This window comes from Argopecten irradians, chromosome 8 (genome assembly GCF_041381155.1).
Source record: "Argopecten irradians isolate NY chromosome 8, Ai_NY, whole genome shotgun sequence".
NCBI lineage: Eukaryota > Metazoa > Mollusca > Bivalvia > Pectinida > Pectinidae > Argopecten > Argopecten irradians.
Window position 1 is genome coordinate 23,100,833 of NC_091141.1, and position 25,440 is coordinate 23,126,272.

Sequence of the window (25,440 nt, forward strand, 5' to 3'; positions counted from 1 at the left end):
GTCCTAACACTATAGCATGGAAAAATGGTGGATTTAAAAGCGTTTGTGTGATCAACACGATGCTGATTAGTTTATAGTAAGCGTCGGATTAAAAGTTAAAGATACGACAGGATCTAGGAATATATGAGTCAATGTCATTAGAGATATAACAATTCTTAGTATTTACCTACGAACACAAATGATACAAAGCAAATAAGAAAATAAAATAAATAATTGATTATCATTGGAGCTCAACCCTAGGAAAACCATACACAGATTAAAATGTACACGTGTTTTCAAATAAGGGAACGTTTGTAAGATACAAGAACTGTGACGTCTCAATTCTTTAAAGGAAACTGGTTGGATATTGTAATCTCTTTAGATAGTGAATCAGTTACTTATGTTGTCGTCAAACTCATTTAAAACAATCTCAAGAATATCGGCTTATTTTCAGAACCAATCGGAAACATAATTTCTAAAGATTAATTTTGTCCTGTGTTGTTTCCAGACGACGAATCGGTCGGTTCTGTTGGAAGTCCCGGAAGTGCTAGCAATGGTACCACCAGCGGGAATAAGAAGAACCGAACAAAACGAGGTAAGGTTTCACTTTCAAACGTATCCCTATTACACCACATAATGAAAATGCGGAGATAATGTAGTATCTAGGGCGTAGGGCATCCAGCTTCCCCTACAATGATTCTACACCTAAACAACACATTACAATGGGGGGCTATATGAACATATGGCGCTCATAGATTAATGGAGGGGGGTGTTTGTCCAACTTAAATTGCAAATCATGGTTCAAAATGATGGTATTTTCTTCTTTTTCTATTCCATTATTATAAGCCATATCATCATGAATAGCCATTCACAGAACGATTCAGTGCCATTTCCTTTGTTTAGATAAAATATCAGAGCGACACAACATTGAGAGCATTAATTACGGTTGCCCGGGATTATGCTGTCTTGTTTATCGTGTGGATCTACACGTAGAATGGATGTAACGTATTCAAATATCCTTGTTCTGGTCGCCTTTAATGCTTCTCTGTACTCTTCTCCAATAAAATAAATCGCCGATGAAATGTATCACTCTATCGACCACTTTAGATATTATACGCCATTGATCCTAACGGCTCCGAGAGTTTCTCCGAGTAGTGCCTCTCTCTCCTTCTCTCCCGAACACAACTGTAATTGCTTGTTGGGAGTTTCTGCGACGAAGGTCCGCGACGGCTAATTCGCATGTATGCCAATTTCTCCAACTCTTTTATTACAGTGTTGTCACTCATGTCTGGGAATCTACATTTTAAAACATGCAATCAAGGGATGTTAATTATGGCTGCAACACCTGAAATTCAACATTTAAGAAATTGATCGTCCTAGAATGCATTATTATCAAAGTAATGTAATTTTATATAAAGGCGTCTGACCTGACAGTTATAAGGAGCAATCAAACCGTTAGGACTTTAACGGGCAGTGGTATTTAAGGTGCCAACAACCCAAATACGATACACGGAGTGACAGCGGAAGTAAGCTCCGGACTGTCGGCGTCGCAAAAAATGTAAAAAAGCGAATTCGGATAAAATAACCCTAAATAGACACACACATAATATGTAATACGACATCCATGCATACAGCACAATTAAACTACTGTAGCTATGGTCATATGAATGTCTTCCGCCTCCTGTTTACGAAAATATAATGTTAGCATTTGTGTCCCATCGCAATAGTGGACAAATTTCGCTGGATTAATAGTTTTAACGAACAAAACGCTACAATGACTAGGTATCCACTATCTTGATTGTATTGATACTTCCAACTGTACAAATCGATATGAAATATGATTATCTTAAGTAAGTATAAGACATACAATGCACTATAGTGTGCCTTAATGTCACACCGTGCTATTAGTTGACATGTTTCTGCCGATGATTTGTAAACAACATGTCATAGCAAACAAACTTCCGGTTTTAAATTAAACATAAATAGAACGATTAGGAATAGTTTTTAAATCAAGCAAGCAAACAAACAACAATCCCAACAGATTAGGTCATGTCTTAAATCATATAAAATCAATTTCGTATAAAAATAAAATAGGTTTCAATATTCGATATCAGTTTTAATTTCAAGTTGAAGGCATGTAAAACTCATACACTTAATTTTGATTTTTTTTGTAAATAGTCAAGCTCTTATGATTTAAAACTATTAGTCCTTTTGTGTGAAATGGGCAAGTACCGAATACATCAAAGCTCTTGTTTTTAATGTTCGAAATGAGAATATGTCTAATTTTCAAGATTTTGTGTTATTTTTTGTAATTATTGTGTGACGTCACTCCTTTGTATTCCAACAGTGTATAGATTAGAAGAGGAGGACAATGGTAATTATGTTTTTAATAAATTCTTTACAATATTCTGGTAAATTTTGAAAATTAGACATATTGGAAGTAATGTAAAATCGAAAACAGGGCAATTTACATAATATCATGTTATTTCAATATGAAATTGAAAACAAAATTATATTCTTTTTTAAAAAGGTTCCAAGCAAGTCATTTAGATACTGATTTATTGTTTTGTTTTTAATTTCATCTGGTTTAATTAGTTCTTTTGCTAAATTCAAAGACTTTTGTAGAGATATTTATCTTTTAATAGAGATAATGCATGGATGCTGAAATGTAGTACAATGTACATATCAAACCTTTGAACACGATCATATTTACTCACCCGTTTGATTGGTAATTCTCCAAACACACCATGCGTGACGTAAAAAATAATTAATATGTTCAAAATGGATATTCGTCTTAATCCTAAAATTGATCATAAAAAGTCTATTCTTATTAATGCATTATTAGGATATAGGCTTTAGGTAGGGACTACCCCTCTACTCCCTCTAATGTCTAAACCGGTGCTATGTTGGGAAAATACACGGCAGTTTTGAAACCAGAGAACCAAATTTATACAAAATAATCCGTTCATACATATATGAATATGATAGGAAGAGGGTAAATAAATGAATAAAAACCTGACAAGACCTATGTCCGTCTTTGTTATGACGTTTTATCGTTGATAAAACATTAAAAAATGTCAAATTAATATATACCATAGGGCAACAAAGTGTTTTCCCTATGTGATTAAGAACGTGGAATTGAATAAAACAGCCCGGTCGTATGTCATTCAAAAATTAAAAACGTCGGAAGTAATTTACTTAAACATATCAACTGAATGTAAACAAATGTAGTTCTAAGTTGAAGGGGGTTACACATAGGTGGAATAACTTGATATGTTGTTTTTACTTCGGAATCAGAGCGGCGTCTGTTTTCCTTGTCTAGCTAAAACTGCACCATCTGGCAGCAAGTGCTTCAAAGGAAAACATGGATTAGCGACTAATTCTGGATTTAACCTTTTAAATAAAACCGCCAGGACCACGCAGTAAGTTTTAGTTCAGGGTGGGCCTTTTATTCAATGTTTAATCATCTATCTTTTACAAACATTCATTGTTTTAACAATGACGTTGTCCTTTTTTGTTTAAAACGTCACTTCCTATTCGATCACACACAGTGACCAAATATCCCAGTTTATGATTGGTTGTTCAATTTCGTGTTCGATGTAAAGAATTGGGGATACTTAGCATCTTTGAATATTGGAGTTAATATCGTTTCGTTATTGTTTCACCTTTACGTTTTGGCGTAAAATTGTGGGTTGCTTTCCATCTCTAGATTTGGTGTTAAGTGATGTGAGTTACTTTCAATCTCTAGTTTTTGGTTGTAAATGTGAGTTACTTAATTATCATCTCTGTGTATTTATCTTTGGCGTTACTCTCCATCTCTATATCTTCTTTATATAAATTCCAATTTTAAGATGCAAGGGCTACTTTCAATCTCTTGATCGTTTCAGAATAGGTTGATATTTAATGAAATAAACATTTTTAATCCTTGATAAAATTGTGGTTCAGGGTGGCCCATCTCCTCGTTCAGAAGCTGTCATGGTGACGAGGAGACTTACTCGCTATGGACACGGAGATAATGGTTTCTAATTTGACATCCTGGCACCCTAAGGTTGTAGAGGACACTGCCATAATGGCGTCCTAATTTGACGTCCCGCCGGGAGGTATAGCTTTGTGATAGGCTGACATGATCTTACAACTTTTATAAGTCTCCGTTGCTAAACAGATAATTAGTGGTTTTACATTTCAATCATATACCCCGATATTTACACCGCTACCCGACCATAGTATGGGGAGTTTTAGTAGCACAGCGCTCACTATGACTCCCTTGTTCGTAAAGCATGGGCAAACTCAGGAGGAGAAAATTAATGTTATTGTGAGGAAATGAAGATCAAATTTAGAGAAATTATGTTCGGTTTTGTGATGTTACAAGGATGAAACACGATAACTATTGCTTAGTGTATTTCCTATAATAGCAAATGTTTGACAGTTTTCATTTTCTGCCGTAAACTGGGCTTGCTGCTGTCGTAAAATGTTTCAGGTGTTGTTTCTTTTTGATAAACTAATAAAATGTTGACGTATTTCATAAAATCAAAATAGAATATGATATCATTAATGAAGAACAGTTAATTCAAAGTTTTAAACGAGAAAAAGTATCCAATATATGACATAAACCTACGTATCATGCCATTTTATTGGCCCTCATATGCACATACAGACAACACAAGCCTAGGGTATCACATGTATGGCATTAAATGCCGGAACATGCTCTTTTTCAAAGCCCACACATCTTTGCCGTAAATCTGTGACATCAATGAATCTAGATATTTAACAGTTCCCACTTCCTTCTGTATCATCGATTGCCCATCATGCTCACGGCTTACGTGCAATCAGAATTTGTATGCATGCTCATTACGACCCACCAATCTCTACATCCCCTTTCCTCTGTTGTGCGTTTATGAATAACATATAAAGAACTTATAGTTGGTTACGCATTCAGTGTTAAATTTTACCGCAATACGTTAAAGTTCAATGTTTTTTCACTTGAAAAATCCCCAACCACTTTTAAATTTTAGAACATCCTCCTCTTTGCTTATCGTGTTCTTGATATTATTCAATCTACGACCGGCCGTACACATGTATTTTTACAAACGAAACAACTTCCGGGCAGCTTTCTAATATTACTCTGTATTTAATGAAAGACGGGTTTATAACACTCATGTCCATAAAAAGACGAAAATGATCGCTTGCATTATCTATCAAAAAAAAAACAAATTTAAAAAAATGTCGTAAATATAACAGAACATTTGGCGACACCTGACATTGACCTTGAAATACCGGAAGTATTATGTCTTTTACGTTGAAATTGGTAGATGATTTTCTATCGTCATATCGTCAGATAATTTCAGGAATGATGACCGAAAACAACTTGAAATCCTTATATATGTAATTATGTAGTTTTGAAAGGTTTAGAAATAATGCTAGCTAAGTACACCACAGCGTAATAGCATAAGTTATGCAGCTTGACTGTTGTCAATGTAATTATGTTCTCATATTTATGCTTCACGTTACAAGCTTGGACAATTCAAAGGGTAATTTAACATAAACATAGACGTTTTCGGCATTTTCATACATTATTACATGTAGGTAAAGTAATCTTTGTGAATATTTAAATGTTGATAATATAATTAAGAATTTAGAGTTTTGTTTATGTCAATGACGTGTAGCAAAGCTAGGAACCATCGGCATATTTTCTAAGCATATCATACTACAAACAAGAGAAAGAGCAAAGTTCTAAATTTGGTCAACAGTAACCCATAGAAGTCGCCTCAATTGATATCGGCAACAAAAGTGGGTGGGGGAGGAGGATGGCAATTGCAAAATTGTCTCTGATATTTCTCCCGGACAACGGGTTTTCCTGCAGAAGCCTTAAAAGTGAAACAAAAATAAATTTGTTATCAAAAAAAGTCTTTGCCCAAATTATGGAACAAATCCTTTTGTACAGAAAACTGCAACAAACGTATCGAAAACACATGTGCAGTTTTGTATTTGGTCAATAATTTCTATTAAACAGATCTTCATTGTGTGTATACCAATTACTTATTGGGGTCTTGTAGTGGACATTTACTCGCGTTCTGCCTTTTAGGAATGCTTAGTGACCATAATCATATACTACAGTCAATGTTTTTTTTCCTTTCCTTTCATTTAAAGTTTCATCGCTTCTAATTTTGACTCTCTGCATGCCGTCTTCGCCCCTGTCCAGTTTTTGTAGTGGACATATCTTGTTGCTAATCTTACACAAGCACTGCGTACTAGAGTAGATCGGGTTAAGTTCTGTAAACGATACCCCTAAATTAGGCCTTTTTGACCTTACTTGGGACAAGGGACGGGCAGTCGAGCAGACCGAAACACAACCGTCCGAGTAACCATAAATTTGAAGGCTTTGGGAACCATAGAGATCGTCATTCATTCACAAGCTGGTTCATGTTTGCTCTGGTCATTGAATTGCCCAAAAGTCACACAACTATGAGAACTTGAATCTTTAAATCCGTATCACACATCGCAAAATACGAGCGTTGTCAAATGCGTAGTTGATGCCAGGGAAACAGAAACAATCGAAGTTTCAGTAATTTTTTCTTGTCTTGACAAGGCGTTACTATGCCTGAATTTTATTGATCAAATCTGTCCCAGTAACTTTCTTATTAAATTTATATTTGTTTTAAAATAAGCGCAATTTTATGCTTATTTGTAATCAATGTTGTTTTGACGACGCTTTACGTGATATTCACACGTTGTAGTCAATAGAAATGATTATTAGGGGTTTTTAGAAACTTATGTCTCTCTATTTTGACCTAATTAAAATATTTGTTATGTGATGTACGCCATTTTATAAAAAAAATTACGTGAATTCTGAGGTTAAAATTATCATTTTGATGTCAAACATTCGAATCATTTAGATTTTTGTCTATCAACCGGAAACTCTTTGAGAAAGGATAGAGATTGGAATAAGTGCCAAGCTAATATGATACCACTATACATGGTGATGTCTGCATGTCGTCCATTACCACAGCGGTTCTCAGCAAAAATATCCTCGTCAGGAAACGGAAATGGGGATTCTAAAGGACAAACTTGATGTCGGTCCGTCATATTCCGCCTCTACGCCTGCGGCTTTCATAATAAAGGAAGTGCGTTTTGTTAAAGCACAGAAAAGGCTGCTATTCGCCTAAACTCCCATAATACACGGTGATAATACAGGAGAACGGATGCAATTTTTTCATCACGACCTTTCTTCTGTGGCATGCCGTATCATTGGGATACCCAGGGCCTCAACATCACTATCCACGGTGTTGACAGCTCCCTCTACCGGGCAATGTCGGTTCATCAATTCCGTTCCATTTACGCGCCGCGGTGGTCCGTCGACGAGACAGTTCACTTTCTCATACGTGTCGACGTCACTGTTTATAACAGTTTCTCTCGAACGTTGATCCAAAACGTTGTTTTCAACGAGACTAGTATACTTCCGTTATCGCGTGACGTATATGTCACTAACTTATGTTATATCCATGTCGGATTTGAACTTTTTATACTTAATAAAAATATTGCTCTAAAAATACCAAATTATATCTCATTAAATGTCAACGCTTGCTTTTACATTTTATTTGTTTGGGAGAAAGTTAACAACAGGTACCTCTTACAGAAATACTGAATTCAAATGAATAACTTTTAATGCAACTAATTAATTTCGTCATGTAATTAACAATACTTGGTGACGTATTCAAAATATGACGTCATTACATAATTATACCTTTGTTTATATCTTTTTTTTTCTTTAAATGAAATCGCGTGCTAACATAAATCTACTACAGCCCTGGGTTTGTTTACGATGTGTTTAAGATTCAGCCTACTTATCTATCATTTGTGAATAAACCACTTCCCGTTTGTTTGGGGGCTGTTAAGATTTCTCGCGTTATTACAGTCCCACACACCTGTTGGCGGGAAGCTGATGTATCTGTACCTTAATTACAGGTGTTTTGTATATACCTGTAGGACATAAGCCGTGATATTTTGACCACCAGTTACGGTTCAAAACCTCAGCATTGTCGTTAGCCTGTATATTTATCATAACCATTATGATGTAACCTTTGACCTTCACGAGCTACAAATTGTCATTTCAGGAATAATTAGAACAAACTAGAGCGATTGTCATTTTCTAGTTTTAACTTTTATTTTATTTCAAAAGAGCAATAATATTCAATATAAACGGAAAATTTATTAGGTATTATGCAGTGCTTGTACTAGAATTTAGTTTTTGGTTTTTGCTTCACTTCATTCCTTTTCGTCTCCCTATTCCACTATATACGTACACGACCTCTTAAAGTACATACAAAAACTAAAACAATTATAAAGAAAATGTGAAGACAAGAAAAAAATTATGACAGCGAATTTCTAAAATATTACAGCGTATGTTGATATCAACATTTGTGTTAGTAAGAAATTGTCCCCTCGCTGTTGGCTCATTACTCTTGTGGAACTTTCGCTCGCGACATGTTATCAGAGAGTGCGTGGTGACCTATGACCTCCACGAGATTACGCCGCATGACCAGCGGTCTCGATGAGACGTTGGTCATTAGTTATACTGTCCTTATTTTAATGCGACAATTCGTTATTTTCCCTCATAAAAGCCAACTCCGGCCCCTTCCTTACACACCGAGTCCCTACCAGTAAAGTGCGAGAGCGCAGACATCTCGTAACGGCGAGGGTTCAGAATCTGTCACGAGAATTCTTCATACTAATGGAGAGGATAGCTGTTATCAATGACAACAGCGGACAATTAACACTAAATGCATGCTAATAGGACTCGTTTGACAGAGAACATGTCTTAACTTTTATTTTCTTGGCGCATTTTTTCCTGCTTCCGACGAATTTCCAAGTGTATTTTGATTGCAAACGTTGACAGATATGATGCAAAAGAAAGCTTAATTACCAGTTTGCAGTTATAAGCTGCCGTTTTGACACTTGGCCTGTTAGTCAATATGTTAATTTTTATCAGCATAAACCATAGGCATCTCATATATTACGCATAAAAGTACATATGAGACACATGAAATGTAATCATATATCAACATGTAGCTAAATTATTAAAAATGAATAAATGTACGATTCATGTAATTTCAGGATGAGCTAACATGTCGCCTGTTGTCATTGGCTACGCGATTGACAATGATTGTCTATGAAAAATAAATTGTCTAGTACAACCGCCAGTAATATGAATGCATGCATGCACCGAAGACTTGCTATGCTCAACTGTATGTTCATGTATGAGTAGATCGATATACCCTTTCTAAAAATGTAGAATATGTCATTAAAACATAAAAAACGATATTGGAAATACTGCAATTGGAGTAGGTGATAGCCTTGAACACGTCACAAATAATATTTTGAGTATGACGTATGTAGTATGTCATTTATGCTTGAATAAAGTTCATGGAAAGTGGGGATATTTAAAGGACAAAACAATATCAGAAAAAAGATATGATTAAACCTAACAAAATTGTCGCATGTCCGAATAATAGGATATATGTTCTATTAATATAAATATTTAACTTTTTATGTTATTTATTACTTTAAAACCGAAAAATCCCCACAAAAGTATGATTCCACTAATAATACGTTCTTACATGTGTTCCATTTTCTTTGTCTGCCAAAATGAAAAGCTCGACAAAATAAGTAAATTTCAGCAAAGTATGAATTCATCACCATGGCAATTATGGAAATACAGAGAAGCAGCTGGTGAGGTATTTAGTGAGGATTATGTGTAAATGATCATGTTAAGTAACAAACCAGGATTATACGAGGGAGGGATCGACTGTTATTCGATATCTAAATGAAACATTTATAAACCGGGTCACAAGTATTTTTTGTATGGCTAATCGGTGTCGATATTAAAAACCAACGTCATTCTGCACTCTCTGGCGAGATAATATCTCGTTTCTACCGATGGTGTAAAATTATAAACACATGTCAAGACAATGTACTGTTTGGGTACCGGAAATAACAATCAATTGCATATCAATACATTGAAAGTAGTTCCGGGTGTCCTCAATTTGTTGTTTACTCATTTTAAGGTGCATGCTGACGTCAGTTATGCACTTCACACAACCTATCGTACAGATCTCGCCCGTTTCTTTGCATGGAAAATACCCATTAGTGTTAACAAAGGCGCACTCGTTTCAACCGCTACAACTTGTCCGGAGATTTTGGGGTTTTGTTGAAAGTTTTAACCCGATATTTCCACGTCAGTTTAAACCGAGCACGCCATGTTACAGTGCGTGCCTGTTACTTGACCACGTAACAGGGAAAGTTAGTGTGCAGCCTTGTCGGTTTTATTGTTATTAATGTTCCAAGCCTACATGCAAAATTACAATATGTCAGCCGTTTCATTATAGATCACAATCCCGATTTAACCGGCTTTATTGTGGCCAACGCAATAGTTATGAGTTTAAGAGATTTAAACTCAAATATAAATGAATGACATCTTTACAATATCAATTTAAAAGCGATATGTTAACTTATAAATCCTCTGTTCCATGGTCGTTTTAGAATAAATAAAAGATTAACAGGTTCACTTGAACTCTTTACATAACGGAGGTAGTGTTATGTATCAACAACCGGAAACAGGGTATAATCAAATAGAAAACATGTTCCGGTATTAAAATAAATTCCGGAATAAATTCAACAACGCCATCATGTAAGAAGAACTAACCGTTGAGAGATAAGAAAAGCCAATGTCCGTTCATAAGGACTATCTTGGAGGATCAGTATATGTTACTGTATGAACATTTGTAACCGGACACAAATTTATGTTGTATTCCCACATTCTCAAATTCAAAATTAAATAAATGCTATATATGCCCTTCCACAACTCAAGCACAACTCAACATCTAAATGAAATCGACCCCCCCCCCCCCTCAAAAAAAAAGTGGAGGGGGGATGACATTTAAATAAGTATTACTAATAATCTACTGCATGGAATAAAACATGAAATAATGATTATCAATGTAGCTGCAATGGTTTTATACTAGCAACTACTATTTACCGTTCTTATATATTGCAAAAACATTCATAAATCCGGAATGCTTTTGACATGGAACTTTTAAGTGTCTATATCTATATTTATCCTAAGTGACTTCATCTAAGGTGATCGATATAAGTTGACATTTGTCTTACTTTTTATTATCAGAAGGTCAACAAGTATGCATTTAACCCATTTGAATTCAGTATAGTATTGTAGGTTGATAGTATTATACTAGTATCCGGGACCCCTTGATCCAAACAACTGCTAAGCGTTGTGAGTTGTTTGTTTGCGGGAGATATGTCCCCTGCTAAATCAATGTTGGGATGGTCCCGTGCCTATGTTGTTTTCCAGTTAGTTCCTTGTTTCCAAACGACCTTGACTCCAACAACACCATAAAGGCAGTATGCTAATATGTTGTAGCAGAACTAAAATGTGTAGACATAGTTTCGTAGTAATTTTGTCCTACCAGTATAACATTGGATTCGTGAAGGTGCGGTGTTATTATAAACATTCCTAGTACTGAAGTATGGTAATGACAAAGCATATTTCATATACAATTGAAATTTATACTTTAATAATCGTGTTCTATAGGGACAATTAACAAGAGGCATTGTTATTGGTCGTAAAACAAACCGGTGGCGTGTATTTAAACTGATTATCCAGAATGCTATCTTTACGTGGAGCCCGATTTAGTTTGAGTGCAGGAAACAAACTCGGATGTGAAATCCTTTCTGCTGCTATTGATGAATAATGGCAAGGGGTGCATTCGATTAAGAAGCTCGCGGTGTGGTTTAAACTGATCAACATTGATATACATATATTTAGGTGATATTTAAAGATGAAATAATCAACATTTCACATTTAGAAATAATGATATTGGGACAAATAAACAGGTTTATTTATGTTTTCTTTCCTTTTCGTAATTATTTAGTTTATTTCTGTATGTTGGAATCATTTTAGAGAATTACACAAGATGCTTAGTGTTTTCACACTACTTACTCTTAAAATATTAATGATAAATGCATTTACCATAGTGTTTGTTTGTTCAGTTATTAAATTCTACCTGTTTGGGCCTGTAGATTTTCCCACTGATGAAGATGACAGGGTTTCCTTTTCATTAAGTGTGTGAAAGTTTTTTACTTATCAAGTCTTAAATTTGAGATAGGTAATATTCCTTAATTTTTAATCTTAATCTTTGAAATAAATTTATCTGTTGGGGGTAGGGGGGTGGGGGGTGGGGGTTGTGTTAATGTATAGGGTAGATGACGACAAAAGTTCAATTTCTTTTAATGAGTTAATGTAAGGTACAAACTGAACGATTGAACCTGTTCGAGAGTTAATATGTCACAATGAAGATATCAGGTTTTACTCTATCCTTACGTTAGTAAATTTACCTGTTTTGTGTCGAAAATGCGTCTCGTTTAATTTATCAAATGTTTCCCTAATTGTTATTTAAGTCAATTAAAGTAAATAAAGTCATGACATTTTAGAACTTAGGTCTTCATGAATATATCAGATATATCCTAAAATGAAATCTTCAAAGTTTACCTATTTGGGTTATTCATATGCTGAAATGAAATAAATCAAAGCTGCTTACCCTATCTGTTATATATAAGTGTAATTATAAATTAACGAAGTCAGAATTTTAACCAGGACAATATCAAACTTTCCTTTATTTTCAAAAGAGTGAATGTACCTCTGCCTCGATGAAAATGTCAAATGTATTCTTAAGTTTACTATTATGTTTAGTGAATAATGTTACCTATTTAATGTAGTAAATTTGCAACAATGAAGTCATCAAAGTTTACCCTAAACGTCAAGTGAATGATTTTACCTATTGATATATATAGTGAACCTTCCTCGATGAAGATACCAAAGTTTACATTATCTGTTAAAAGATCAAATGTAAGTTAATGAAGTCATCAAAATTTACCCTTTCTGTTAAGTGAGCGTATGTCAGTTAATGAAGTCATCAGATTTTACCTATTTCCTGAGCCACCCCCGTTGGTATACTGATATCTATCCTACTGTACAACGTAAATGGTGGGTGGTTCTCTTTTCAGCGTTATATGACGGGCGCACTCAGCCAAGCGTTTTGAATGAATGAACACAACAGCTCGAGTTTGTTTTTTTCCCAAGCCGCGACTTGCTTGCACCGTATGGACCTCGCAATAGCGGCTAGGATTGGACAAGCGTCCTGCCTCCTATAATCAGATAGGCGATCCTGTTACCTTACATCATAAAAATACTATGAGTATCACATTTCGTTGCACAATCGAGGACAACAAAGAACTCGGTTCCAGCGTATAAGTATTTGTACACTAGCCTTTGTGAGGCACCGATACATGAACTTGGAAAATGTGTAGACAATGGACGGTCCGTGGATATGAATGAACAACTATGACACTCACTACAACAGCCAACACAGTCCCGCGTCTGTACACACTACTGTCAAACGATTATTATATACTACTATTTTGACATAAAAATATTTATTTCCCATAGCAGTGAAATTTATAATAGGTTTTTGTAAGGGTTAACGTAACAACCAACAGTCCTTTACATTCTTTATTTGCCTTAGTCACGCTAACTTCATAGACAGATGGCATTATTCTGTCCTGTGCACGTGCTGATCGAATTCCTCTACCGATAAAAAGGTATTTAAGTTGTAAACAAAGTAAAGATATCTTTGACGTTTTGGTAAACACCTACAGTGAACGACATGCAACTGGCCCACGTTTACCTGTATTTTGGTTGTATATAGGTAATATTACTGAATGTTATTATTGACACCTTACATATCAATTTCGAGATATATTTCTTTTTGTTCCAAGGGAAACTTAGTAATTTATTTAAACCGGACATAGCATCGATAATATTAACCGCTTTGATCTCAGTGATTGGAAATGCATTTGGATTATTATGTACTTTTTAGAAAAAAAATCTTCATGAGAGACACATACTTATAGATGAAATAAAGTCGTATGGCATTACAGTCTCTATTGACATTATAATTTTTGACATCAAAAACTTTTAATGAAATATAGTTTTGATCAACAATTATTCCTTGAAAGGGTACAGTTTACTTGTCTAGATATAAAAATGCTAAAAGTGCATAAAAGTTATAGTTAAACATTATTACTTTTGCAAATATATATGAAATAATATTCATCACTCTCTGCCATATTATAATTATAGTTCCACAGTAAACCCTACGTCAGCGTCGTAGCTTGACAAATTGCACTTTTATTGTCGGTGACATATAGAATATGTTGGGTCCTAACAAACATGATGGGGAAATATATTGACTTTTCTCCAGTTTCGATGGAACGTTTCCCCATCAACGCAAGAAAATTCGAATCGATAAAACATATATAAAATTCGGCTGACAATGTATTAGGAATCTCTCCAGTCGGAATTTTAATTCTAAGGGTAGGGATGAATATAATGGAAGATGAACAATCTTAAACTTCAAAGGAAATATTAAGGTTTAATTTAATTTGATAACTTTGCAGAACATAATCATTATATGTGCTATGATATTATTTGCAAAAAATCAACAAATAGTTTCATTAGGTTTTAAAATTTTGATAGCATGGAAGTGATATACCGATATATGTTTAATTGAAATTCATTACCGTTAATTGTTCAGCTAGTTCTGAAGATTATTTGTGAAATATGATTATAAAAAATGTTTTAATAATGTTTCAGGACACAGCGGTGTAAACCAATTAGGAGGAGTATTCGTGAATGGAAGACCACTTCCGGATTCTACAAGACAGCGGATTGTGGAGCTAGCCCATAGCGGTGCTCGACCATGTGATATTTCCAGAATTCTTCAAGTTTCAAATGGCTGTGTTAGCAAAATACTAGGTCGCTACTATGAGACTGGCTCGATACGACCTCGAGCAATAGGAGGTAGTAAACCTCGAGTAGCAACAAACGATGTGGTGGGCAAAATAGCCCAATATAAGCGAGAGTGTCCTTCAATATTTGCTTGGGAAATCAGGGATCGGTTGCTTTCGGACGGATGCTGTAACCAAGATAACATTCCAAGTGTAAGTAACTGCGCAGCACAGAAGATAATTCTGTAAAAAATATAAGAAAATACATTAACATTTTGAAATATGTCGTAAAAAGTTCAGAGATTACTAAATTTTTAATCAACCATACGAAAAATATTGCATCTGTTGTTAATCAATATCAATTTTATAAAGCTATTCTAATAATCTTTTCCTTAAATTTTCTTCATTTAAAATATGAGCCACACCTGTATTCCCTACACATTGAAAATACATGTTAGATTTCATGATTCATGTACAAACCACCAAATATCTAAGTCTAATGGTTTTAATTAATTCTTCAGAATTGAGTAACGTTTTGGTAATTAAGCATTTAAATATTTGACAATTTTCATTAAATTCAAATATAATCAATCCGAATTAAAACTAGAATTATATCGGTCAAAGCGAAATCAATTTTAATCGCTTATATTAATATTAGCATTCGAACATTAATACATGAATACCAATGTTTATCATAAGTGCTCTTACAAACCACTTATTCATCAAAATAAACGAATAATTAAGTCTCCAAACATCACGTTAATTACATGTAAATGTTAATTAGATTCATCTTCCCATTCTGAATAAATAAAACGAACCTGCACATTCCAGGGTCTTTTTATAAGGCGGTAAATAGTAAAAACTTTAACTCCAATTTAGAAGTCGTATTAAGTTATTAAGATATGAATAGCTTATATCTCTTACAGCTTTAATATAAATCATATATGGCCCATTTTATATCTATTTGGTTATGTATACCTAAGACGATGGGAACGGCAAAAATCAGTAAAAATAGCGAAGGTATTAAATCGACTATCGGATATACAACTTCATGTGTCATCCATTCAACAGCACAGCAATGAGAATCCAATTTCTTCCTTAAATTACTCTTTGGTGAAAGGTACACAGCGGGAAAGATGGCAACATTTTAAGAAGTGTATTTTTCTCCCGTCGCGCGATCAGTCCCTCTTTTATCCTATTTTCGGGAGGCATAGGGCCATCTGGTTTTGTTATAACGTTTAAGACTAGGATATCAAAAGACTGTTGACAATCGAGAACAAGAGTCCTCTGTACAAGGATGAAAGAGATATAACATTTATCGGCAAAATTCGTCATCATCTATGAAACCAGTGTCTGATCGTAAAAATGAATAATATTAGAAAATAGAACGTAGATTGATAAATATATGAAATATTAACATCTATTTAATGTATAATTCCATGCGGTAGCGAAATATTGAATCATATTGGCTAAAATTATATTCAATTATTTTATAATTCAATATTTTTCAAAGGTAAATGTTTTTGAATGGGTCATATATAAAAAGATGTATACATGTTTCAAAATATATGATATCTTAATATTAGCACACAATAATTGAATGAGTAATTCAATGAGTAAATACATATATTTTTACATATGTGTCAGCTAATATTTTACCAACATATCTTATTTGGACCTCGTAATGAATAATCAACTTATAGACCATATACAGATTTATGTAAAATGGAAAAATAAATTCCTCAGATATCAATTTTTTATTGCAACGATAAATAAAATGAATAATGATTTAAAATTTTAAAACAGTCATATACATATATATAATTAAGGAACATGTTTTACCAATATACATTGTATCCCTAAACTCTAAGCATATAATGATCGCAACAGTTAAATATTTTAACAACATTTTATTTCTATCGAATATTTGTTTTATTAAGAAATAAGAATGTAAGGCAAATGCTAGAATATATAAAACAAATAAGATATTACAAATATTATGAAGTTTTCAAATTTAGCTTATCGCTGACTTTTCACACAAACATTATTCAACGATGTCAACATCCTTTCCCTGCATAGATGGTGAATTTAATATTCAAATCTGCGGTAATCCATATTTCAGAATCAAATCCACCATGAAATTTGCTCCCCTTGGTCCTTTCACAAACAGAAGAGGGCAATGATTCTAATGTAAATATTCCTTATCTGGTCAAAATAAACGCAACTACACTCATATCGCTCCGGCGGCATTTGGATGGCTAATCAATTTATTAGCAATATCTGTTTAATCTTCCAAGACTAAATATCAAATGAAATGTCGCCATTTCTGTGCGTCCCATTATTTGGCGACTCCAGATTGTTGCTCGCCTGAGGCTTAACGGTATGGATCTCGGGTCAAAAAGTTGAAAATCTTGACTTCCCACTTGAATGTTTCAATACCTTCTTTTTCGTGTCAAATTAAAGCGGCCGCTGAATGACTTTTCAGCTCAAGTGTCCAGTTTTCAAATTTTTCAACTGACCATATGCCCGAGTACTCTTCTGTGTTTGCTTCTTGTGCACAACAAGAACGGGAATAGTTCCTTAAGAGACATGGAGCAAACAGTAAACCCATATAATTAGAGTGTAAATATTTTGTGTAAATATCACACTTAAACTCGCGACAAAGACTTCTCGCGAGCTCCGTGAAGAAATGGATGGAGTAGAGGCGTACAAAAATGCAGTTCGCAGTTTACATAGGGAATCGTTTGTTAAGGGCTTCAAGAACTTGAGTAAACATGTTCAGTGTGCTCACACGTGGGTTGTTTACTTAAGCACATAAACAGGTCAGATTAGGAATTAAAATCATTGCCCATCTAATAATTATAAAAACAATATAGAAATATGATTATCATATTACAGACACAATTGAATAAATTACTACATTAAAAGAAAATAGTTTTATATATTTCATTTTAACGCTGTAACTTTCCTTTAACTATCAGTTATCCCATGGAAAGTATTTTATTTGATGACTGAAACACAGAGGAGCATGTCGTGGGTTCAAACTTAAGCCGAGCAAAACAGATTTGTCAAACATATTCAGGACATTTTTCAAAAATTTAGATGTAGCCACATGTTTTCTCGAACGATTTAGGAAAGAACTGTGAAAGCTCTAGTCATTTTCTCTAGTATCTCGGACATTAATTAATTTTGACACATCTGCGCCCTAGCCCAGCAAAAATCTAATCGTTTTTGCATGGATGCACAGATTCAAGTTCTGATCATTCAAATCGTCGTATTAGCATTTTTCTGCTCCTTTGTAATGGGCCTTCCTTTCATGAAGGCAGAGGCTCTTAGCTGCTGTGAAGTTGTACTTCTTTGCTTTCCGGAAAATATTATTTTCTATCACCACATCTTTTAAAATTTTATAATTTTTAAACTGAACTCTTTGTATAAATAATATTCAAGACACATATTTATATTAATATATAAATTGACTTGCATATCATTATCATGATAATTAGTATAGATAAATTTTGAACATTGCAGTGAATGCTTTATAAATTATTAAAATTTTGTAATTTTGAAACTGAATTTTTTATATGAATACAGTTCGACACATATTTATACAAATAGATAACTTGACTTGCATATCATTATCATAATAATTAGTTTAGATAAACTTTGAACATTTCAGCAGTGAATGCTTTAAATATTATTAATAAATATTTTATATGGTTTAATGTTTATTATTTAGAATATAACTATATCATTTAACACATTTTTGATATAATAATCTATAAAAGTTACAAAAGATGACAGGAGCAGTGAAATAATATAGACACTATTTTAATACAAAACATATTGGTCTTTGAGAGTATCTCAAATTATCTCACCAGTAGGTGCAGAACAATTGATAATTGAAATTAACCCTATAAGTTACATATTGATACATTGTATAGGATTTGGAAAATTAATGTTGAATCATCTTAATAATAGATAATGCATAATACAATTATCTCTACTTAACATTAATATGTGTCTCTATTTTTGAATAATATGCGTAATGTATACATTGTTTGATAGAATGTATATTGCAACGTTTTACCATACAGTCTGACCTTTATGGTAGGGTCATCAGTGAATGTCAGTTTCGGGGTCCTTCTCATCTCCAGTGACGCATCCCTAGCCTCACCTCTGTGTAATCGTTGCAATTCTGTTATATCGGTATGTTTGTGATCTTGTCTCAAAAATCAATTGTAGAGTAGAACCGTTAGACACCCGTACAAGTGAAGTGAATCAAACGTGAAAATGACACTCATTTGAGCCCGTCAGTGCCAATAATTCCTGCACACATTTCCTTAGTTACTGGATTTGCTCCATCAATTGCTATTGGTTTCATAGATACTGGCAAATCAAGTAAAATGCAATCTCTCTCCGTCAATACTTTTGGCAATCAGATATATCATCAGCTTGATACATGATTAGGTGTATTGTACTTTCACATCGCGGGGCTGGAGAAGAAGGAAGCATTCCTCGTCTTTACGAGAATGGAAGTATTCTCAACATTATCGGAAAGGATGCAACAAAAAGGTATCCTCCGCTTCTAATTCCCATAGGAACGTGTGTTCAATAACACATCTAAAATCTGTTAATTTTCTTTCACGAACGTATGTCACTTGCTTGCTGAGTTGCTTGATTAAGCTGTATCTGATATGTATCACACAATATTTAGGAATTTTATCTGCTTGCTTCTCGAGTTTCCTTAATAGAATGATAGTAATAGTTAAAACCATAGAACTGGATGGGTATTATATTGTCGTAGTTTTTTCCAGTGTATAATGATGCCTAAATCGCCGAAATACTCCATCATATTGGTATGACTATGAATACAATATCTCAGTCGCCATTCTTAAAACTAGCTGAATAATTACTAGTAAACTTGGACATTTGCTGTCTCCATTACGTTTGCATGTAACCTTCCAATCGAGCCAATGACACTTTATCTCTCGTTTTCTTTTGAAAATATCCAACGAGATAAAGAAACGTTCCTCTCGAGTTTAGAGAAAATTTAACACCAGTTTATGCCATTAGATTCAAAACAGCAGATGTAAAAGTTGATCGTCAAGGATACTAATGTGTCCAGTAGTTCAAAACACCTGCCTTGTACAAGGGTTACAACACAGACGACAACATCCCCTATAAAACTCAAAGCCCAAAGTACCAGAAAGGCCACGTTGCATAAACTTGCCAGCCTATTAACTTTCGCGGAAGACTAGATCTGTAACGTAATAATGACAGGGTGAAGGGCCGCGATACTGTCCTTGCTTTATGACCATTGGCTTTGTACATTTTCTCACTGTATATTCTTAAGGGTCAGTAGTTATGGGGGTACCAAACACCATGTGCTCCTTTAGCACACAACTGGTCTTTATGTTTCTATTTTGCAATCGAAAATATAAACCCTTTTGCAGGAAAGAAGCAATTCTAATATCAGAAAGATAAATGCATCAGTTTCTCTGAAATGCTTCCAATGCATCGATTTATAATTTCATCTTTAGTTGTAGTTTGATACTTATTTGTTTCCAATGTGAAACAAAAATGTTCGTTGTTGATGCTTATTTGAACTCTGGCTTTAAACGCGAAACATTTCATTTCCTGTATTTTTATCATTCAAACCTGAGCCCTTTTTTATTAATTGCTCATTAACATCAAACGTAATATATTTCCACAGCAGCCTTTTCTGCTTGACTGGAATTGATACTATTCATTAGTCATAACCTCCAACGTAAGGCCCGGATTAATTAGATAATCTCATATAAATCTGCAGATATCTGCAATATACATCTAAGAATCGTAAATACATGGGTAATGATACTAAATAAAACGTGTTCCCTGTTTCATAAGCTGGAGTAATCATGTGACTTACTGAATGATAATAATTTTAAGTTTATGAAGGCCATGAGAGATAGATAACACAGTTTACCCGAAAATAACACATATTCTTGTCTATTTCATTTTCATTTAAAAGAATGGATGAGAGGCTGTTAACCTACATTTGAAGAATGTGTGTCTATAATGTAAACCTGAATATTTGAATAAGCAATACTGGTGTTCGTTTAAATTCGACAATACAATAGAATAATCTGCAAAAATGATCAAACATCCGTTTTAGACTTCAAAGTCATAAAAAATGTAAGGCTGTTAGGCCTATCTCTTTCCTGTATTCACCGTATCAACTATAGAAACCCACGTTATCCGACATGAAAGTTCAAACGATATGCAGATGCTTTATCTAGCTGACTTCTTTTATTAGAATAGAAATATTGATTACCAACTGTCGATACCACAAACAAAGCCATATTTTATCCTGTCATAAAAATATTCTTTCAATTCACACAGTAAAAAACATGTACAATATTTACAATCAATAGCAAATGAATGTTGCCTTAACTGTTATTGATGACAAACTCCTTCATTAATGTTCGGATAATTTCGTATAATTCCGGATAATTCCGTCATTGATGTCTACTTACGAATCTGTCATGGTTTCATTCACATCCCGATTTGCAGATAGTTAAAAGAAATGCGATACGTTCCTACTCAATCATGACAGCTTTAAATGCATACCTGTATATGTACAGCTGAAAAAATCAGCAACACGTGATATCGATTCCCGACTGTAAACCATATAATAAACACCAGCAGTCCATCTGTATGGACATTCCTTCCACATAAACATTCATGTTGCAAGCTTTTGAAATGGTGAAAATCTCCTCCTTAAATGCTATTTTTTAATGTATGAAAGAACAACAATTTAGTGAATTATTCACGTATTTATTACATTATCTTTCTGAGTCAAATTCGAAACATCAACAGTTGTGTTCCAGATACTGCTGGATCCTTACAAACGTATGTCTGTATGATCTTGAAGTAGAAAATATGGGGGGAGTACATTCTTTTCGGGTAATAATAACGTTGTAATAATATTACACGTCACTTCTATGACTATAAAGATATAAATTAAAAATGATGTTTTATAAACTATATATGGTATATAGTATAATGACTCTAAAGGATTTCAAACGATTCTTTTAAACATTAAAAATCAAGTTAACAGTAACGCATATCTTTCAATCTGAAAAGTTGCATCAGTTTACGGAGAAAAGATACCTATATAGCTAATGTTTTTAAATTAGCAATAGTTATTTTGGATAACATGTTACCAAGTTCCATTACAAACACCATATTGGATGGCGATAAAAATAATTCAATTGATTAATAAATCCTAGTTTTGAGAAATATAAAGGCACTTCGTCCAAAACACCTGACCAGTCCACTAGGGAATGGTCATTGTAAAGAAATAGATTAATGCAATGGTCAGTGACAGAGTCAATCTCGTGACTTATTGTTTCGGAGGAATGAAATGTCCGGAATCAATCGACTGACCTTGTCGTTGTGGACAGAACCACTCAAATACGTCGGAAATGACGGGATATTAATTCATACCCAATATTGAAAATACAAACAATCAGTCACAACAAGTGTGTACACAAACTCTAATCTAGAGAAATCTATGATAGGATAAATCCGAGAGAGTGATTAAACGACTGGATGTAAAAATATCATTCATCTGTTTGTGTTAGTAATATAACATTCAATTGAATTAAATACAAACTGCTAAAGATGATTATCCTTTTAGTCAAATGTGTGTATATGCAAATATAAGGCTACTTATTTAAATCAGGGAAGTTTTGAGAAATTGAAATAAGTAAGAATATGATATGAATGTGATATCTATGTAAGGAGTGGTCTTAATTCAATAGAGTAATTTTATGGAAATCTATACTGTAATATATAATTTAGCATAATATATCAAAAAGTCAACTAAAACTTCGGAACTACTTTTCAACATTTTTATTTTGGTTATTCATCCTGAAAGTATTTTATAAAATTTTAAAATCTAATTTTCAATCTGTAAAAAAACTTGTTTTAACCAAAAGAGCAAATGCAACACATGACCACCATTAACATAAAGCGAATACAATGTCCTCCAGCATATCCCTTGTTTTCTAATAATTTTCTGTCTGTTACATATATATTTCTTGGGTTTGTTTTGTCTCTGACATGCATAATATGACATAATATTTCGATAAAGCTCATTAAGTATACTGTAAACCAAAATATTTTAGCGTTCTATTAAATTCTCAGTTAGAATTCGCGAAAGTCAATTGTCGCGAAAAAATTCAAAACAAACTAAAATACAGCTTTAAAAACTGCATATCGCGAATTTAATTCGTCGTGAAATCGTCATAAGGCATGAAAACGCAAAATTCAGTCGCCACAAATTTACAGTATATAACTTATATATCAACTAATATAATATTCTATTTCTCATTTCCACAGGTTTCCTCTATCAACCGCGTCCTGCGTAACTTGTGTAGTGATAACCAGAAAGTAATGGGACAAGGTGCTATGTATGACAAGTTGGGTCTGTTAAATGGTCAGTCCTGGCCTCGTCCCAATCCATGGTATACGTCCAATATGTCAATGTCTGGAATCGGAGCACCAACCCCTTACCCTACTCATCAAAGTTCTACTCCACTCTGCATAGACAAGAAAAGTAAGTATACTTTTATTTTTTTATTAATGTTCACGCGATCTAAAAAAGGATCCTCCGCCAATTGCACTCTTTGAGTCTACGTTGGAGAACCAGATCAAATAAGTAAGGTATATCTAATCGCAGTTTTTAGCTTTTGGTTTTAAGAACTAAAAGCGTGATATCAAAAATGGAAACTAAACATGGAGCAAACTAAAAGAAACTTTATAATAGTCAAAAAAAGTGCAAAATACCCATTTCAAATCATTTCTTTATTTCTATTCTGTAATTTGTTTTTGTAATTTAGTAGAAAGTGTAGTTATAACATGATTTTGAATCAGAAAACACACTAGTAAATTGATTATTTGCCTTATACTTTCTGCATAATAGGTTTATCTACCTTAGTGCATACGAATATCTTTGTACACTACATAAAGATAATTCTGTAGTCATATGTAGTAGAAGTTAACGAAGTAGAATAGATTATAGTTATGTTTAGCTTTAGTTGATGGTTAATCACGTGGACTATAATGAGTTTTGCACACAACCAAAAGAAGACAATCGAATGACTTCAATACAAGATAAGTTCGTACAATAAAGTCGACAAAATGAACATAAATTGAAGCGAAAGTCGATTGATTTTATGTTATATCACTTCAACTTACAAAGTACATGTCTGACTGTCCAGTTATTGTCCAAATGTCCAGATATTAACTGAATGTCGAGTTACCAACAAAACCTAAATTACAGGACAGCTCGTTTCTGTCACGAATCAGGATACCGCCACAATTGTGGATGACAGACCGATATGGCGTAAGTTCCTCTCTACGTACTCGCAATGACTGCTGAAATAAGTTAGTGGTTGATATCATCAGGGATTCATGATCTTAACTCGAATGGTTTACTCCACATTGTCGTTGAACTTCCGTTTATAACAAGAAGCACAAACTACTGTTCCATTTGCTTGAAGATACGGTGATTGCGTATCCCCTGTGTAAGTGAAACGGTGCGTGTTCTGGATGGATGCAGTGTAAATTAACTAGCTATGTTAAGTAGTTAACCCTTATACATCTCTAGCTTGCCTTAAACACAAACCATGTCATTATAAAATCATATTCTAAGTGAATGCACATGGATAGTTTAACCATAAAGAATCTGTAAAGCAAGATAATCATGGCAGAGGTTGCATAACATGGAAGTTTAAGTTGTCAGTTTGTTCTTGGATTTTCCCTAAATTAACTGTCAATGGCATTTTCCGGTATTGGTAATTTTGTTCTATTCTTCACATGTGATATCAGTTATTATCGAAATTGTGAAACATGTGTAATAAATATTTACTGACAACCTACCTACCAAGCCTCTATCACACATACTCGTATCGCAGCCCGCGGTTCGAGAAGGGGTGTAAAAAGTAGCTGCATCTAATTTGAGAAAAAAAAAGATGATTTTCGGAGATAGACGGAATACAAATAGCGCATTAAAACTGACTACACTCATGTCTCTTTACAATAGATAATTTGCTCGATCATTGCTGTGACAAATATATAATAAGACCAATTGCGACAACATAATTTGGAATTGACAACCGTATAGAAATATATATTCAAAAAGGACTTATTCATAATCTTTGGTATGCTAATTACAATATCGAAATGAAGGCATTTATGAAAGCAACCATGATTATCTTTTACGTGTAGCTTATTAGGGCGATTTATAGTTTTACTTTTTGATCTAGAACATTTTATTAATATTACCGATATGTTTTCGAGAAATCATATTACGATACGCCGTGTTATTACGGCATATTACAAATGGTTGCCTCTACATCATATACAAGATTGTAACAATAAAAAGAATTTTTGGAAAATTGCTGCATTTCTAAACAATTAGAATGACGTTGCTGTCCATTCATGCGTACCATCAAAGAGAGTTTTGTTTCGCGTTATAGCAAAACTGTCATACAACACCACAAAAACACGTAATTGTCTTCATAAAGCGGTGTCTTCAATCCCGACAACATATGGTAA

The 25,440-nt window shown here is 33.8% G+C and overlaps 1 protein-coding gene across 5 annotated transcripts in view; it reads left to right on the forward strand.

Annotated features, from left to right (window-relative positions):
* The window catches only part of LOC138329713 (paired box protein Pax-6-like), an 80,243-nt gene that overhangs the window by 40,387 nt on the left and 14,416 nt on the right, over positions 1-25,440 (forward strand). For 4 of the 5 annotated variants that reach the window (XM_069276982.1, XM_069276983.1, XM_069276980.1 and 1 more), the window contains 4 exons: positions 488-574; positions 2,327-2,353; positions 14,702-15,048; positions 23,221-23,437. In XM_069276982.1, the coding sequence (XP_069133083.1) occupies positions 488-574; positions 2,327-2,353; positions 14,702-15,048; positions 23,221-23,437 (678 nt within the window). The remainder of the gene's footprint in view (positions 1-487; positions 575-2,326; positions 2,354-14,701; positions 15,049-23,220; positions 23,438-25,440) is intronic. The other variant, XM_069276984.1, reaches the window with a different exon arrangement.